This window comes from Tamandua tetradactyla, chromosome 7 (assembly GCF_023851605.1).
Source record: "Tamandua tetradactyla isolate mTamTet1 chromosome 7, mTamTet1.pri, whole genome shotgun sequence".
NCBI lineage: Eukaryota > Metazoa > Chordata > Mammalia > Pilosa > Myrmecophagidae > Tamandua > Tamandua tetradactyla.
Window position 1 is genome coordinate 12,028,518 of NC_135333.1, and position 17,596 is coordinate 12,046,113.

The 17,596-nt window shown below is 34.9% G+C and overlaps 1 protein-coding gene across 1 annotated transcript in view; it reads right to left on the bottom strand.

Moving 5' to 3' along the window:
• RGS7 (regulator of G protein signaling 7) overlaps positions 1-17,596 on the bottom strand; it is a 532,876-nt gene that overhangs the window by 105,859 nt on the left and 409,421 nt on the right. Inside the window, exons 5-6 of the mRNA XM_077167813.1 lie at positions 15,252-15,358; positions 10,296-10,347 (exon numbers count right to left, since the gene is read on the bottom strand). Coding sequence (XP_077023928.1) covers positions 10,296-10,347; positions 15,252-15,358 — 159 coding nt within the window. The remainder of the gene's footprint in view (positions 1-10,295; positions 10,348-15,251; positions 15,359-17,596) is intronic.

The following is a 17,596-nucleotide window of genomic DNA, read 5'->3' on the forward strand; positions in this document are numbered from 1 at the left end:
TATTTTTCAATAAGAGATATGCCCTACAAGAATTATTAAAGGGAGTTCTACAGGTTGGAAGAGAAGGACAGGAGAGAGTGGCACCGAGTAGTGTGAAGAAATGAAGATCATCAGTTAAGGGTAACTATAAGGGTAAATGCAAAAGCCAGTAGTATCTTATCCTCAACATACAACTCTACTAAATTCCTATAAGAATCAGAATAAATTGAACAAGAAAAGGCATCTATCCAAATAACAGATGTGCAAAATATAAAGTGGTAAACTGGGATAAAAACAGCATAGAGAAGGAAAACAGAAGGCAATGGGAGCAGAGAATGTATTTGCTATTGAAGCTAAATTGGTACCTTTTCAAATTAGTAGATTGTAGGTGTAGGTTGCATAATATAAAGCTCAGGGTAACCAGAAAGAAAGTATTAAAAATATATATACAAAAACAGAAATGAGAAAGGGACTAAACAACATTAAGATGTCACTTCTACCCAAAATGATTCATAGATTCAATGTGATCCCAATCAAAATTCCAACAGCCTACTTTGCAGAAACGGAAAAGCCTATAATCAAATTTATTTGGAATTGTGAGGGCCCCGCAAAAGTCAAAAACATTTGAAAAAGAATGAAGTTGGAGGGCTCACACTTTCTGACCTTAAAACATATTACAAAACTACTGTGGTCTAATCAGCATGGTACTGGCAGAAGGATAGAAATATCAACCAATGGAATCGAATTGACGGTTCAGAAATAGACCTTCACATCTATTGCCAATTGATTTTTGACAAGACTACGACATCCACACAATTGGGAAAGAACAGCCTCTTCAACAAATGGTGCTGGAAGAACTAGATATCTATATGCAAAAGAATGAAAGATGACCCATATCTCATACCATATACAAACATTAACTATAAAACTCTTAAAAGAAAATGCAGGAAACATCTTCAGAATCTTGTATTAGGCAATGGTTTCTTAGACTTTATATCCAAAGCACAAGGGATGAAAGAAAAAAATGGATAAATGGGACCTCAAAATTAAAAACTTTTGTTGATTAAAAGATTTTGGTATGAAAGTGAAGAGACAACTTACTCAATGGGAGAAAATATTGGAAACCACTTATCTGATAAGGGTTTAATAGCCAGACTATATAAAGAAATCCTGCAACTCAACAATAAGAAGACAAACACACCCAATTTAAAAATGGGCAAAAAACTTGAATAAACGTTTCTCCAAAGAGGTATATAAATGGCCAAGGAGCATATGCAAGTATACTAACCATCACTAGCTATTAGGGAAATGCAAGTCAAAACCGCAATGAGATATCATTTCACACCCACGAGAATAGCTAAAATTAAAAAAAAAAAAAAAAAAAAAACCAGAAAACTACTGGTGTTGGAAAGGATGTGGAGAAATAGGAACACCCATTCATTGCTGGTTGGAATGTAAAATGGTGCAGCCTCTTTGGAAGACCATTTGGTATTTCCTCAGGAAGCTGAGTACAGAATTACCATATGCTCTTGCAATCCCTCTACTAGGTTTGTACTCAGAAGAACTGAAAGTAGGGACTCAGACAGATACTTTCATACTGATGTTCATTGTGACAATATTCACAATTGCCAGAAGTGGAAGCAACTCAAGTGTCCATTAACCAATGAATAGAAAAACAAATATGTATATGCACATAGTGGAATATTATTAAGCTATAAAAAGGAATGAAGTTTTGACACATACGACAACATGGATGAACCTTGAGGACATTATGCTGCATGAAATAAGCCAGACACAATAGGACAAATACTGTATTAACTCTCTCATGAACTAATTATAATAAGCAAACTCATAGAGATAGACTCTAGAATATAGTCTAGCAGGGGGATAGGTTGTGGTGGAAAAGGGAGAACTGAAGCTTAATTCGTACAGAGTTTTATTTAGGTTGATAGTAAAGATTTGGAAATGGATTGTGGTGATGGTAGCACATTATTATGAGAGTAATTAACAGCGCTGACCTACATATGAGAATGTGGCTGGGTCACGTATGTTACTAGAATGAAAGAAGATAAAACATGGGACTGTTAAACACACTGAACCCTGTTGTGGACAATGGACTGGAGTTAATAGTACACTTATGTAAGGTGGTATATAGGAAAAAATAGACCTAATATAAACTGTGTCCTTTGGTCAACAGTATTATTTCAATATTCTTTCAACAATGTAGCAAAGATACCACATTAATTCAAAGTGTCAACAATAGGAGGATATACAGGAACATTGCATTGTTTACATGACTTTTCTGTAAAATTACCACTTCTCTAATTAAAAAAATAATTAAAAAATTACGCTAAGTGAAAAAACAGACACAAAGTACTAAATATTGTAAGATTTCATTTATATAACATGTAAATATTAAAATAAATCTGTAGAGACATTAGATTAGTGATTATGCAGGGCTGCAGAAGGGTAGAGGATTGGGAGGTGACTGCAAAGGGATATGTGCTTTTTCTTTTTAGAGGATTGAAAATGTTCTAAAATTGGTTGTGCTGATAGGTGCTCAACTCTGTGACTGCATTTAAAGCCACTGAATGCACTCTTCGGATGGACTGTATGAGATGTGAATATGTATCTCAATGAAAGTGTTTTAGAAAAAAAGTCTCCATAAGAACTCAGAAGAGTTTTAGTTTTGATCATAGCCACCATGCTTAGCTATTTTTCTTTAGTAAAATTTTAAATGAATTAAATGTGCTTCGTGTATTAAAACCTAAATGTAATGGGGAGTTTTACTTGCATGCTGTCATCACTAAGCCCTCCATGTCCTTTCTACCCCCCTCCTTACTAGGTAAGAACTCTACATGAGGTAGAATATTCTAATCCCAGTTCCCAAATAATGCTCCCCCCTCCTGTGAATTGCTATAATTCTCACTTGAGGAAAGGTGCCCAATTTTCCCAATTATCTGACTGAATTAATTCACAGGGAAGCGAGAGGAATTTGAGCTGGCAGGGCTTGTGAATTCAAACAAACACCTACATCCATGATTCTCAATGCAAGGCCAGCAGTCCACTGCTCTGGAGATCCTCCTATGAAATGATCTAGAGGTTTCACTAAATTCTGGAATTCATAAACTAAACTGGGGCTGTTAACAGAAGATACTGAGGGCTCTGAATCAGACTTCCCTAAAAGGTGTGACTGTCACCTAACCCTTGGCAATGCTGCAAAATGCTGAATGCATGCATACATACATAGATAATTGGGATCCTGGTAATTTTTCAGAAGGATATTTTGTTATTACTGCATCCTCCGGTTTGTCCTGAGTTGCCCATGGTTTTCAGTGACTGATGTTCATGATTTTAAATTGAAAATTCCTGTTTATTTTCTGTCACTATCATCAATGATGTAATGATGTATATTTTTCATCAACAGTATTCCTATACAAAAAGCTTCCAATAATTCCATAACATGTAAAAAAAACATACATACATTACAGTTCAATTGTGAGTTAGCAATATTTCTTTTTCTGAGACAGATAAATACACAATCCCCATCTCTATTCCAGTGTTGCCTGTATAGCTCTAGTTTTGTATTATCACCAAGTTATTTTTCTACCTAAAACTTAATGTCAGATAAAAGACATACATAGTTTTTACCTTATCTATAAATGCCATCATCAGACATGTTTGAGGCCCAGCTCTAAATTATAGCACGGGTATTAAAATATTATTTCAAACAATATTACTTAATAAATATCAGTATATTGTAGAGGGAAGAGTTCTAGGGTCTATACTGAGGTAGGAATCCTTTGCTCATTCCTGCTGTATCCTTACCAAGAAGCTAAATTTCTGTGTCAGATGCGGCTGATTATGCTGTTCTCTCCCTCTTAATCTTTCTCTCCATTGAACCCTTCCCCTTAATTTCCAGATCAATCCCACTCTCTTCCACACTGAATTCCACACCACTAACCCGGCATTATTTCCCCCTCTAGTGCTCAGGCACATGCTCATTTTCCCTCTCTCTTTCCTTCTCCTCCCCCTTCCCTGTCTATCCGTCCACCCGTCCATCCATCCATCCATCCATCCATCTATCCATCCATCCATCCACCCACCCACCCATCCCTTTCTATTATTTCACTGCCAAATGTTTGTAAAAGCATCCAAGCTGTTCGTGTCCAAAGCCAATCTCTCTCCTTTACACCAGAATTGCAGGACCAGCTACCTTCTGGATACACATAGCTAAACATCCAGTTAGCTATAAGTCTTATAAACACCATCATGATAGGCAAATCTAGTAAACACTCATGATTAATGGACCACGAATGTGAGACAAATATGGCAGAATGTAAAAACCATAAACACAAATCCTGGGTTCCAGTCCTGTTGTTTTTAGCAATAGGGTGGTTCCTTTACCTCTCTGACCCTTTGTTTTATCATCTGTAAAATGTGGCTAATAATACTTTAAAGATTTTCTGCGAGGGATTAAATCAGATAATGTATGTAAAGGTGTTATATTAACTGTTAAGTGATATTCAAATTTCAGATATACCATTATTTAAAATGTAGTTGTCTAAATAAGAATGGCCCTTCAAAATTAGACAAAATGTAAAGCTACCAGGAATACAATTGTTAAGTTAGTATAACTGAGAAACCAGATAAATGACTTTGTCTAGTTTTCAAACAATAATGTTCATATGGAGGAGTTGAATAATAATGACAATTCTTAGGCTGCAATTTCAAACTTAGTGGGTTGGGAAAGGATCCAGGTATCTCCATCTTAAAATCATCTCAGGTGAGATACGTAAGTCAGGGTCACATTTTATGAAACGGTGCGATATAAGGAAACTGAGAGAGAACCAGCCCTAAAAGTTCCATTTTAGTGACTTGGAAAGGCAATAGAACTAGTTCCCTGTGGAAAAGCATGTTTCATATTTCAAATTGTAACAGTTTTCAGTGCTTCCAAATTTGTGCTTTCTACACAAGGAAATCATTTCCTCAAACAAATAGACCACTTCTATGTATAATGGCTCAATTAATGAAATGTTTTAATTTTTCCTGCTTACTATATCAAATAAATGATAATGTAAAGACATGAATTAATAATACAGACATTAATTTGGCACTTGAGAGCTGAATATATATTGCTATAAAATACAAAATCCTTTTATCTTTCTCTTTTTATAGGTTACTGGTAGATAACTCAGAGAAAAAACTACAAGTCTTTATTCTCCTAAAAACAGCTAAAGCAATAAGCCAGTCATTAGGCATCAATCTTTGCAGAAGATATAGAAGACTTGTTTCACTGCTCAGAGTGATAGCAAGCAATGCTCTTCCAAGCTCGGGGCTCCATTAACTTGTGAAATTAGTTTTCAATAAAGCTGTAAACATTTCCAGGGATTAAGAACCAGAGTTGCATTTCAAAAATATTAACGTAGTCTTACTTTACTTTATAGGTACCATTTTTTAGGAATACATAAAATTTTCATTTGGATAACTACACGTCTATTTTATATAGGAATGATGCAAGTATACAGACAGTATATCTATTTGCATATGTAATAATTCTGAACATATGCAAATACATGTACATATTTGGGTAAGAGAGCAAATCAGATGTTTTAATATTTGTGCAAATCAGGTAAAAGTGGAAACTTTCAATAACTCATTTCTTTTCACTAAGGTATTTGTATCTTGAAATTTCAAAGGCTTGGGAAGTCTATAGAAGAGGAGAACGATTTGTGCCATAATTTACATTCTTAAGATGTCCTGAATACTTTAGTTCTCTTAATTATTATTTTTAGAACTGCGTGAGTTCTCACTGCTATATTGGGCACATGTTTTTTATTTTGTTTTTAAGGCCATAGTTTCGGTTTGTTTGTTCTTGAGCTAAAACTAGTTAATGGTAAATATTTATTTTACAAAATAAATTACACCACCAATACTACCCTTTATAACGATCACAATAAAAATAAATACAACAAATACAGCTTTTCTTTTTATTAAGAGATATATGGGAGTTCATCATTTCCACACATTAGACTTCTGCAATTTGGCTGAGTCAAGGGAGACTTTTAATTTTGTTTATTTGATGTTTTAAAATTTCAGTTGTCCCAAGAGCATTCGTAACTTTGAAAGATGATGAGATTTTCCTGGGAAGATGCAGTGTTTTGTTTTTCTTCCTGGATCTATTTTTGATCTTGTTCCAGGGCACATCAATTTAGAAACAACCATTGATCATGATAGCTTTGAGAAAAAAAATTTGGGGACATTTAATGAGCTAATTGTGTTCCTTACAAGTTTATGGTAGAAGTTATACAAAGTTTAAAAATATGCAAGGCTAATGTCACCATGGATTCTGATTTGGTAGATACATTCCTATCTTGTTTCTATGCCCTTTTATTACATTCTGCCAACTAAAAGTGCCAGGTTTCTCTCTTTTCCTGTCCCAGTGCTGCTCCAGAGCTATAGGGAAATCGAGGAGAAAATAACAACCAGAAAGAGCCATTTTCCATGACATTAATGGTGGGATTTCAGACACTCTCTGAAGCCCAGAGGGAAGGGGGAACACATGGAGGAAAAACAATCAACTTCAAGTTTCCCATTACTCTAAGATGTTTACTCAGAGACTAAGCCATGATGAAAAACTGAAGAAAAAAAAGAAAAAGAAAGAAAAGCAGAAACAAAACAAGCACGCAAAAGCAACATGCTTAGTATGCTTTGTTCATCCTTCTTTTCCCTGAAAAAATCTGTTGTCTAGAACATAGTTTTAAAAGCCACTAACATACTTGGCTTTAAAAATAGACATAGCAGAGATAAATTCATTAAAAGTAAATGACAGGGCAGGCCACGGTGGCTCACTGGTAGAGTTCTAGCCTGCCATGCCGGAGCCCCGGGTTTGATTCCCAGTGCCTGCCCGTGCAAAAAAACAAAAACAGTAAATGACAAAGGCTTGGAAAGTTCTATGGAGGACTATTAAATAGAACTATGGTGGTTCCATTAAAGCTCTTGTCAAATAAGCAATTGTGAAAATTAAGTGACAAAAGAATCAAGCTGGAACCCCTTGTCAGCAATTCAAGATTTAACATACATTGTGAATTCATGTATGCTATTAATTTGGCTTTGCTTATGTATTTATTTCAAACTCCTTTTAATTGATTCATTGTATATTTGATCTCTCTAATTGATCATAAATTCCTTGTCATCTCGCTGCAAAGCACAGAACTTTGGATATGGCAGGCTTTTTACCAAGTTAAAGGCTGTCCCTGAAAGGAAAATTATTATTTATTTCATGTGTGTTAAAATTATTTTATGTGGGCATATAATTCTGTGATTATCCAACTAGAACATTTTCATTTTTTGCTGGCCTCTTATGATCATCTACGAAGAATGCGTTATTCTCTAGATCTTAGTTATATTACTTTAATGTTGCTTTGACAAGGATAACTTGGTGTTGCCTTGTTCCTTAGAAGTCAGAAAGTACAATCTTTCTGTAAGCCTGAAAGCCTTCATAACATCCTGGAAAAGAGACAAAACTTTGACTGAATGTGTGCTGGGGCAAATATCCACCCTAAAGGTTACAAAAATTTCTGGACAATTTTCAACATCAGAAGGGCTTTTTTTGGTGAGAAGGGTTTATCTGTCTTTCTGCAACCGTCATATGCTGTGCTTGGCATGTCTCTGAAAGCACACTGGAAAAGTCTCTCTTCCATATGCATGGCGTCCCTTCAGCACCAAATCTTCTTTTTTCCTGGCTAAACATTCCCAGAGCCTACAAATGTCTTTATTTAACCTGGTTTTCTGACTCTAGATGTCATAATCTTAACACAATCCACTTTTTCAGTAACAGTTTTATAAAATGGCACCAAGAACCAACGTACTCTCAGCTGCATTATGAGTAGGGTGAGGTGAGTGAGACATTCGACTATGGAAAAATTTAAGGGAATTAAAAAAAATCAGTAATCAAGATAAAATAGTTCAATGCAATATTTTTAAAGTAGCAAAATTAATGCAGAAATCCACAATGAACTGGCATTAGGACATCTGAAGTTGGATAATTCATATTGCTGCTAGGATTTATTTGTACATGAAAAATCATAGATGGTGGGGCAGAAGTGCCTGCAGTAAGTAGTACAGTGCATAAGATCATTGCCAATTCTCCCCCTCCGGTTTTGTCCATAGCTTTTTATTGAATAATTTGCTTATTCTTCATTTGTATATAATCTAAATAAACCCGAACAAACAGGTATGTTTCTCCAGGACAGCACAAACCCGCACCCACACATACAGACATTTTCCTAACATTCTTGGCATATGACTTATAGCCTGCTGTTAACAAATAGGCATTCCAAGGGTTTAGGGAAAAAGTTTAGAAAATGCCCCTCTCTAAAACGGGCACCAATAAAAGAATGTGAAAGTGAACAGCATTAATCATTTTGAGATGTGACACACTTTGAAGGATGTTGTATAAATGGTTTGCTGTGTAGACAGTGCTATTTCTTCAAGCTCATCATTGAAACATCAATCACTGTGAAGGGATGAAAGATGACCTGCAATTGCTTGCACTCCAGCATATTTGTGAAAACACAAAAGATGGAGAGAAAGAAATACTGAGACTAAGAATTTACTCTTTGACAAGAACAGCGGCAGTGTGTCTGTCCATAGATAATGATAAGCACAAACCAATGATTACCATTTACTGAGCATGTGAGAGATGCTATACAAGGGTCCCTCGACACATTAATTTGAATTATTTCAACAACTTTAGAAAGTCAATATTATTATTGCCAGTTTTTAAATCAGCAAACTGAGGCCCAGAGATGTCACCTGCTTGCCTAAAGTTACACAGATGGCACATGGTTGGGACAGTATTTGAGGTCAGGTCTGTCTGCTCTATTCCAAGAAGGACAACATGCTTCAGAAACCTCTCCAACTAAATCCACATGTGAGCAGTACCCCCTCCCCAATTTCTTTCCCAACTGCCCTAGTTAGGGAATGTATGTCCAAGATGCAGAAATCAGCATTCCCACCATTACAAAGAAATTGCCTATTGTCTATTACCTATTATTTATAGCAATATTTTTTGTTCTCAATATCAAACTATCAGTAGTCTGGTTTTTAGATTTTCTTTCCCATGAATTAGTTAGGTTAGTTAGAATTCTTTGACCAACCACAGGTCACTCTTGAATGACCTGTTAAATTTATGTTCTTGAAATGACGAACCTGAGAGACAGACTCTGGACCTAGGGTTTTCTTATAAAATAGTCCTTCCAGGTGCAAGACTAAAGAAAGTCAAATTGTGGTGAAGCTTAGTGTCTTTGAATATGCAGGTACCTTTGCCAAAAATACCTTCCCTGTGTTGTCTTCTGAAAATTTCCTTTATCCTTAGAAATCTAACTCAAATGCTATCAGTTCTTTGGGAAATCACTCTGGAATCAACAAATAAATCAACCTCTTATTCCTCTAAACTTCTATACAATTTTGCATGTACATCTGTTATATTTCCTTGACATTCTACACAGAAACTACCACTTTATAATTCTGGTTTCTCATCTAGTTTATGAATTACTCAATGGTAGAGATAAAGTCAGAGCTGTCTTTGTAATCCCCAGCATGAGAGCACTTGGTATCAGAAAACATTCTCAGTAAATATTTGTAGAAATGACATTGAAAAACCATGCAATCTTATCTTTGAAAACTACAGCCTTCAGGAAGAGGTAAGAATACCAGTACTTACTAGGCATTTATTTTGTCCTTGAAGAGCTTAACTGAAAACATGGCTGTTTAACTGAATTCATTCAAAGTTCACTCTGCTTGATTCATTGGATTTAACTTTCATATTGCACCTTTTCTCTTGCATACAATTTGACTTCTCTGATGGTTTACTACAATCACCAGCTTATAGAATAATAGGATATCTCACATAATAGAGAAAAAGTAGATTCTTGAAAAGTCAGGGTCTTAAAGAAAATTCTATAGCTAAGCAGAGAGATAAACTGGTTTTCTGGGGTCCTTTTTACTCTTTCTAGTAGACCATGGTGCTATTAAAAATAATAACATTTTAAAGCTTGTTTATAGCTCTTTAATCTTTCCAGAAGCTTTTCTGATTGTTACAGATGGCACCACATCAATGAAAAATGTCACCAGGCTTGGGAAAGACATTCTAAAAAGAGGGCCATTTATAAATTTAATCTTGGAAATATTAGTCCCATACTGAATAGTGTGGTTTCCTTCTTCTCAATGATAAATAAAACAATGCAATTTAAGTACATGTTCATCAAGACATACTGTGCTCTCAATAGTAAAATGATGAGATGTGCACTGACCATAGTCTGTGTTTTCCGGCTCCCAACAATTTGATGGCCAAAAATAAGGTGTCTGTAGAACAAAAGAAGTGGAACCCAAGTTAGACAAACAAAGATTATCAGAGTTTCTGGGTTATGAACTGTCTTTATCTTTAGAAATTATGCAGAATAGTTTGCTAACAATATAATTTTGTAATTCAGGATAAGCACCCAGAGAGACATTGTAATGCTTTTCTTCTACATTTACTTTGCCAAGCAATTGCTCAGTTTCCAAATATGTGCAAGACCAGTGGTTATTTAAAATATCATATTTTTGTTACAACTTTATATAGCTGACATAAAGCCAAAAAGTCTGATTTCATTTTCAAACAAAAGGTATTGATCCACAGAGAAATGGAGTAGAGTATTATATTCAGCAAGACTGGACAAAATATGTGTAAATCTAACAAACAGCTTTCCATGGATCATGCATCTCAACATTGCCTCGGGTAGATTAAAAATATTAATCGATAAAATCCATCCTTGAGGATTAGAAGTCATTTGCCTATCTCCATTAGTTATGTGATGCAACTCTCAGCATTTTCCAACTAGATTAAAACAACTTTTTTCCTCTGACCTTTTTTTTTTTTTTTTTTGTATGCTGTATGACAGGGTCACATTTCGTCATTTTTCCATGTGAATATTCCATTATTTCAGCACCATTTGTTGAATTTTTGTTGTTTGTTTTTGCTTGTTTTGATTGTTTGTTTTGTTCTTGAGGAAGTGCATGGAGAAGGAATCAAATCCAGGTCTCCCACATGGCAGGTGAGAATTCTACCACCAAGCTACCCTTGCACCCCTTCCTTTGCCATTTAAAAACACTGTTTCATGAAAATACTATTGCTCTACATTTATAAACTGCACAAAACAGAAGTTTTTTTTTAAACTAATACTGTCTTCATTGATTTATTCGATTAACAATAAGCAAATTCTGATTCTGTAAAATTCCACAAATTCATTAACTAAACTACAAAGAAAAGGTCCTATCAGGAAAATCCCTATTACAATAAACATTTCAGTTCTTCTAAAGGGCTTTACTAACTCTGAGAGATGGACATGCCTGGGTCCTGCTCATGAGGAAACCCTGTTACCACCTATTCCTACTCTATCAAATCCTACCTCCAGGGAAGATGATAATGCCAGGACTCAACGGAACAGTGACTGCAGACATCAGTGGATGGACCCAATTATGTTCATTAGTCCATTAATTATTGATCTGCAATGGATGTATTTATGGTAATCTCTGAGGATCTATTGGATTATTCTACCCCTTAAAATCGTGATTCTCAAGGATGGGAAGGAGGTAAGTGGGAGAATCGTCTGAATCTCTGGGGGAAGAGACTTTCCAAACTGGCCAAGACTTCCAGAAAATTTTGATATAACTTCAGTTCTTTCTTAAGAATTACTCCTTTGTAATGGAGAAATAACCAGTGGTCTTTTTTTTTTTCTTTTGCATATGTGAGCAAAATGACTGGAGAATTTTTTTTTATAACTGAACTACTATATAAAAGAAGATATAAGAGATATCAAGGTTTATATGTGTCATCCTTCTCACCCCAACCCCACTTGACTCCATGGGAGATGGATGTTTGAGAGTCTGATTTTTTTAGAAATAAAATTGAATCGGGGTCTTATGGGAATGGTAGAGTGGTGGAGGGCCAGAAATAGTTAAAATCTTGCGTTCACATGCGGTAACAGTTTTTAAGATGTCTCTCATGAAGCACAGTATCCCTCTCGGGTTGCTTCTTTATTTGGGTCTATATGTATGCCTTTTTCTTTTTAAATATTCTAGTCAGACTGGTTAGACATATACTTTTTTCCTCTCCAAACAAGAAGAAAAAGTCTCAATTGAATTCTTACAATTTTTCTTTATGCTTTTATCACTTATTTTAGTGAGATTTCCTGATTGTAAAAATGAATCTAGAAGCTATTCTATCCTATGATATTATGTAGAAATGCCATAAAACCAACATTCTTCACTAATAGTGGGAGAATTTTCTTAAGAAAAATTCTTAAGAATTTGTTGACTTACAGTAAAGATAATTTAGATGATAGTAAACCTTTATGGTCTGTAAGAATTAAAAAACTCCATGTTTTAAATTCAACTTGAATTTCAGATTATGAAATTGCTTGTTTTCTAGGGTCAGTTTTTTTTTTTTTTTTTTTTTTTGGCTATAATGAAAATCATTCAAAACTGTCCAGCATTTGCTCAATAATCTTTTGACAGATATACTAATATGATGAAACACATAAAAGTGCTGTGAAGAATCATGTCAGGTCTCAATTCCAACTAGTTAATAGAGGATGATTAATCAATATAAGTTTATAGCAATATGAAAGTTGTGCAATAAAAAAGTATGTACTAAAAACGGAGGCAAATTTATATACTATGACATGCCAGTGAAATTGAATTAAAAAACTTGTTTGTCTCGAACTCATCCTCTGAAGTTTCTTCAGATTCCTAACAATGGCCAGAATCTTAATGATTCACTGAAGGAATTGTAAACATGGTATCCCAAGTTTCTCATTTTAATACAAGGATTTTTTTTTTTGTATACTGTATGGCGGAGTCACAATTCATTCTTTTTCCATGTGAGTACTCATTATTGCAGCACCATTTGTTGAATTTTTGTTTGTTCGTTTTTTTCTTTCTTTCTTTGCTTGTTTGTTTCGGGAAGTGCACAGCCTGGGAATTGAACCTGGGTCACCCACATGGTGGGTGAGAATTCTACCACTGAATTACCCTAGCACCCCTTCATGGATTTTTAAAATCATTCTTACAAGGAGCTGTATTTCAGTCCACTGTAATAAAGCATTTTCTGCTGAATGGAACCAACTCAAAAGTAGAAGTGAATGCCTTGAACAATCATGTTTTCTCAATCATGAGAGCTGTTCAAATTCAGGCTGGTTAATGCCTTGGTAGACCTTACAGAAGGAATTCAATTATCCTTGACTTTTTTCGGGTTTTGTTTTTTGTTAAATTTTACTTCCTGGAACTTCTGGATTATTAGATTTATAAATATGGCACATTTAGAACCCAATTCAAATGTAGATGGATCATTAAAATATTTACCATAAATGCTCATAATTTCAAAAGATATATATTTGAACTTGATGGCTCTTTGTCTAAACCCAGGAGTTCTTTGAAAAGAGGTCTCCCTTTGGTCCAGCATATATGGTGGTCCATTGTCTATTCCTAGTTTTGCTCATCATTGACCAGTGAGCACAGATAAGACATTTAATATTCGTCTGCTTGCTAATTTCAGTCTGGGAATGATAAGAACCAAGTTAAAAGGATTCAAATCATTGATTATTCAAGTAGTCTACACCAACTTTGGGACAAGTCTGAATTAGCTCATTTTAAAGGAAGTTTTTGAATTAAATAATTTTCAACAGATAAACAGACTATAGTCAATGATTTTCTTGCAGAGATATGTTCTTTTACATATTATTTGTAAATATTGATTTTTAAGATGGATATCTCATTTTAGAATTTGAGATAATCTGGTTTGGCCTAAACTTTAGTGATAGTCTCTACATGAAAAATTTTTATAAGTAAATAAGATTGTACAGAAAAATGTAATCCTGTAATAAAAACTGATTCTTTTAAATCAAGTGTTAGTCATATATAAACAATTAATTTACTAATCACAAATAATTTTATTTATTAAAAAGTTGACCTAGAGCACAAGTTACTGTAACAATAATAAATTACATTATGATATTATTTTAAACTTAACTAAATAAAGAAGAATATGCTATTATTTTAAAGCCTTTCTTTTCAAAATTTAGCAATTTACTTAATTTCAATTGTTCAAGTCTTAGGTCAGTATCACTATTTTAGGAGATTACTTTCTCAGCTATTTAGTGCAAAAATTTTCTATGATTATATAGCTTGATATATAAGGGTCCAAAGAAAGTGGAAGTGAAATTGTTTTCAGACAATGATCTATGAGAAAAACTTTTCAAAAGTATATCCTTTCTTTATTCTCAGTTTTTCCACATAAGTTCTTAGGTCCCCAAATTACTATTCAGTCATTTATTTAGATATAGAGCATGTTATGATACTTAGGTGAGAAGACTACTCTAATATCTGAAATTTGGACAATGGGGAGAATCTTCCAGAAAAATATCCATAAGAAATAAGTCAGAGTTTGAACTCTAGCATTACACACACATAAACTTTATAAGCTATAATTTACTAATCAACTATTCATCAATCATAAATTCCAATGAAATGTAAAATATACTTCAAGTAAGTGTAAATTATGTGACCAATAGTATCAACTGCATGCACAACAACTAACAATAGGGTCCTTGACAATTTGCTGCAAAAATGACAGTGTCAGTATCATTTTCAAAATAACCTGGAATGATTGTTTTCAGTTTGCAACTTTTCTAAGTTGTCCTCCAATCTCAGATGAATATACATATGCAAAGCATTAGGCTGTAGAAGGGCCTCAGGTACCAAACATGTAGAGGGTTTATATAATTAGCTATATTCTACCTTGGAGCTTCAAACATTCCTCTGAGAGTTTGCATGGACTGAAGACTGTTCTGGATCACAGACAGGGTCCAGAGTGTAATAATTTAGTTATGTCTCTCAACTTTTTCCCTAATAGCAAAATGCTATTTATAGATGAAGACTCTCCCATCTTCCTGAATTTCATGAAATCATTTTTTAAAAAATTCCTCTTAAGCTGGCTATCTAAAATATAACTTTAATCATTATACAATTGAACTTTCCACAAACCATCTTAACTAAACCCATTCTGTCTTTCTCAGAGTGGTTTCTCGCCTTAAATTTAACATGAATGAGTTTGACTAAACTAAGTCAAAGTAATTAAGTTAGAATTTTCACATTTCTGTTGAAAAACAGCCAACAAATGAAACACCTGATTTTATCTTCCCATTCAAGAAAAGTTTTATTAAACTTACTTGAAATCGGTAAAAGGTGCCATCATCCTTCAGTGTGAGGACGTGATCTGAGATTGGAAAGAAATATCCATGGGCAGCCATTAGCGTTCCCAAATGTAGTGCCTCCACTGTTTCAGGAAAACAAAAAAGAACAAATAAAAGCTTTTAGCTTTTACTGCTGATTTACAGGAGAATAACATTCTGTCTGGCTGCCTTTAAGCACATGTTGCACATGAGTTCTCGGCATCCTGAAAGCCTTGCTTTGTATTGTTTTCCCCCCGTTTTTTAGCTTTCAGCTTTCTTACACAAGGTCCTAACATGATTGTGGTTCCTGGAGAGCGACTGTGCAATAACCGCCCTCACTCTGTGATGACCCGCTCAGGAGAACACAGTTACAGACACTGAACTGGAAGGCTATTTTAAAATCATAGGATCCAATTCCCTAATTTTATATATAGCTCATGTTTATTTTATGTTAATGTTCCTCCACAAACAAAATTTACATGAAACCTTAAACTTTTAAAACTGTTTTCACTTGTATCACTCCTGGCCAACATCATGGATATCTAATATTAAATCAGTGACTTCTCCAATGACACAGATCATTATTAAGTCGAAAATGTTTAAGCATCAAGAACCATTCATGCTGCACTGAACTTACAGCTCTGACTTCATCCAGACCACTCTAGATCTTTATTTTTGGGTCCGTGGTCCGAGAATCGAACCCCAGTCTCCTGCATAGATTTTGCTATTAATTATACAGTTATCCCAGACATGAACCATGAAGAGGCTTATTTAACAACTAAAAATGTATTTCCTTTATAGGCCTGGAAACAACTGGAACCTAATCCTGTAATAATCATAACAATTTCTTCCAACAAAAGCTTAACAACATCTGGTCAAGTTACCACTGCATTTGTCAAGGGGCAACACAAAATTTGTTAACTTGAACACTTAGAGAAATCTGGAACGGACGAAAAATAACTGTCAAGTCCATCATCAACACATATATGTAGAGCAAATACAAAAAAAGTTCGATTTTATTATCTGCTTTTGCATCTCAATAAGCAATTTATTTATGGATTTATTTCTCTTTAACACTAGGATCCTCATAGCAGTCCCAGGACTGTGGATCTATCCACACTACCAGCTGTCAGTCACGGGGAGCTTTTCTACTTCAGCAGGGATTGAGTCACTAAGCTCCATGCTACGGCACAGCCAAGCATTATCATTTCCTCTCTCTCCCCACCCACGTGTCTTTGTTGGTTAATAAATTATTCCTTGAAGTTTTATCTGTCATGGGTACTATGACATCCATTGTGATTAATATCAAGCATCTTTGCAAATATTTTAATTGGGGACTTCTTCTCCCTCTGCCTCTCATTGCATTGTTATTGCCAAAAATAAAGAACAACTGCCAATCATCCTCTCTGCCATGTCCTTGGAAGACTATTACTGTGTCCCACTCATCTTTCCTCCACACTCCCAATCCAGCTCCTCCTTGCATAGAACATTCTTTTTATACAAAGGAACAACTTTTTCATCAATTATACTTTTTGTCATCATTTCCACAATCCTTTCAGTTCAAGGTCAAGGCCTTCTCAAAGTGGGTGGTGCTTACAGCTACATACTCACTAGTTCTGTGATCCTTGCTAAAATTCAGGAGCTAGTGTGGTGCTGTGGAAAGAACAAAAACTTTGGAGACAACTTCTAGCTTTTGTTACTTAAATTCTCTGTGCTCCCACTTCCATTAAAGAAAGGTAATAAATCCGTCTTGCAAGAGTAGTGTGAGAATTAAATAAGAATACATGTAAAAGATTGGTATAGTGCTTTGAGTATTTTGGTGGTTTAGAGCTGTATGTGTCCCAGAAAAACATGTTCTTAAACCTAATGCATTCCTGCAGGTACAATCCTATTGTAAGTAGGACCTTTTGATGAGGTGACTTCGGTTAAATTGTGGCCCACCTCAATCAGGTTGGGTCTAAACCCTATTATTGGAGTCCTTTATAAGAGAAATAAATTTAGAATAAGAGAGAGAAAGCCACAGTGGGAGCAGTCAGTAGCTGAACAACAACCGAACTCAGAAGAGAAGGGAGAGGCCAGGAGACTCCACTATGCGCCTTGCCATGTGATAAGCTAAGGACCAAGGGCCACCAGCAGCCAGTCCCTGAATACCACAGTCTTCAGGGAGAAAGAAATGCTTGATGATGTTTGATTTGGGCTTTCTCTTAGCCTCAAAATCAGGAACAAATAAATTTCCATTATGTAAACCAAATCATTGCCTGGTATTTGTTTGAGTAGTAAGGAAACTGAAACCTGCATAATTGACACTTTAGATATGGTAGCTATTTTATCTTCATTGTTTA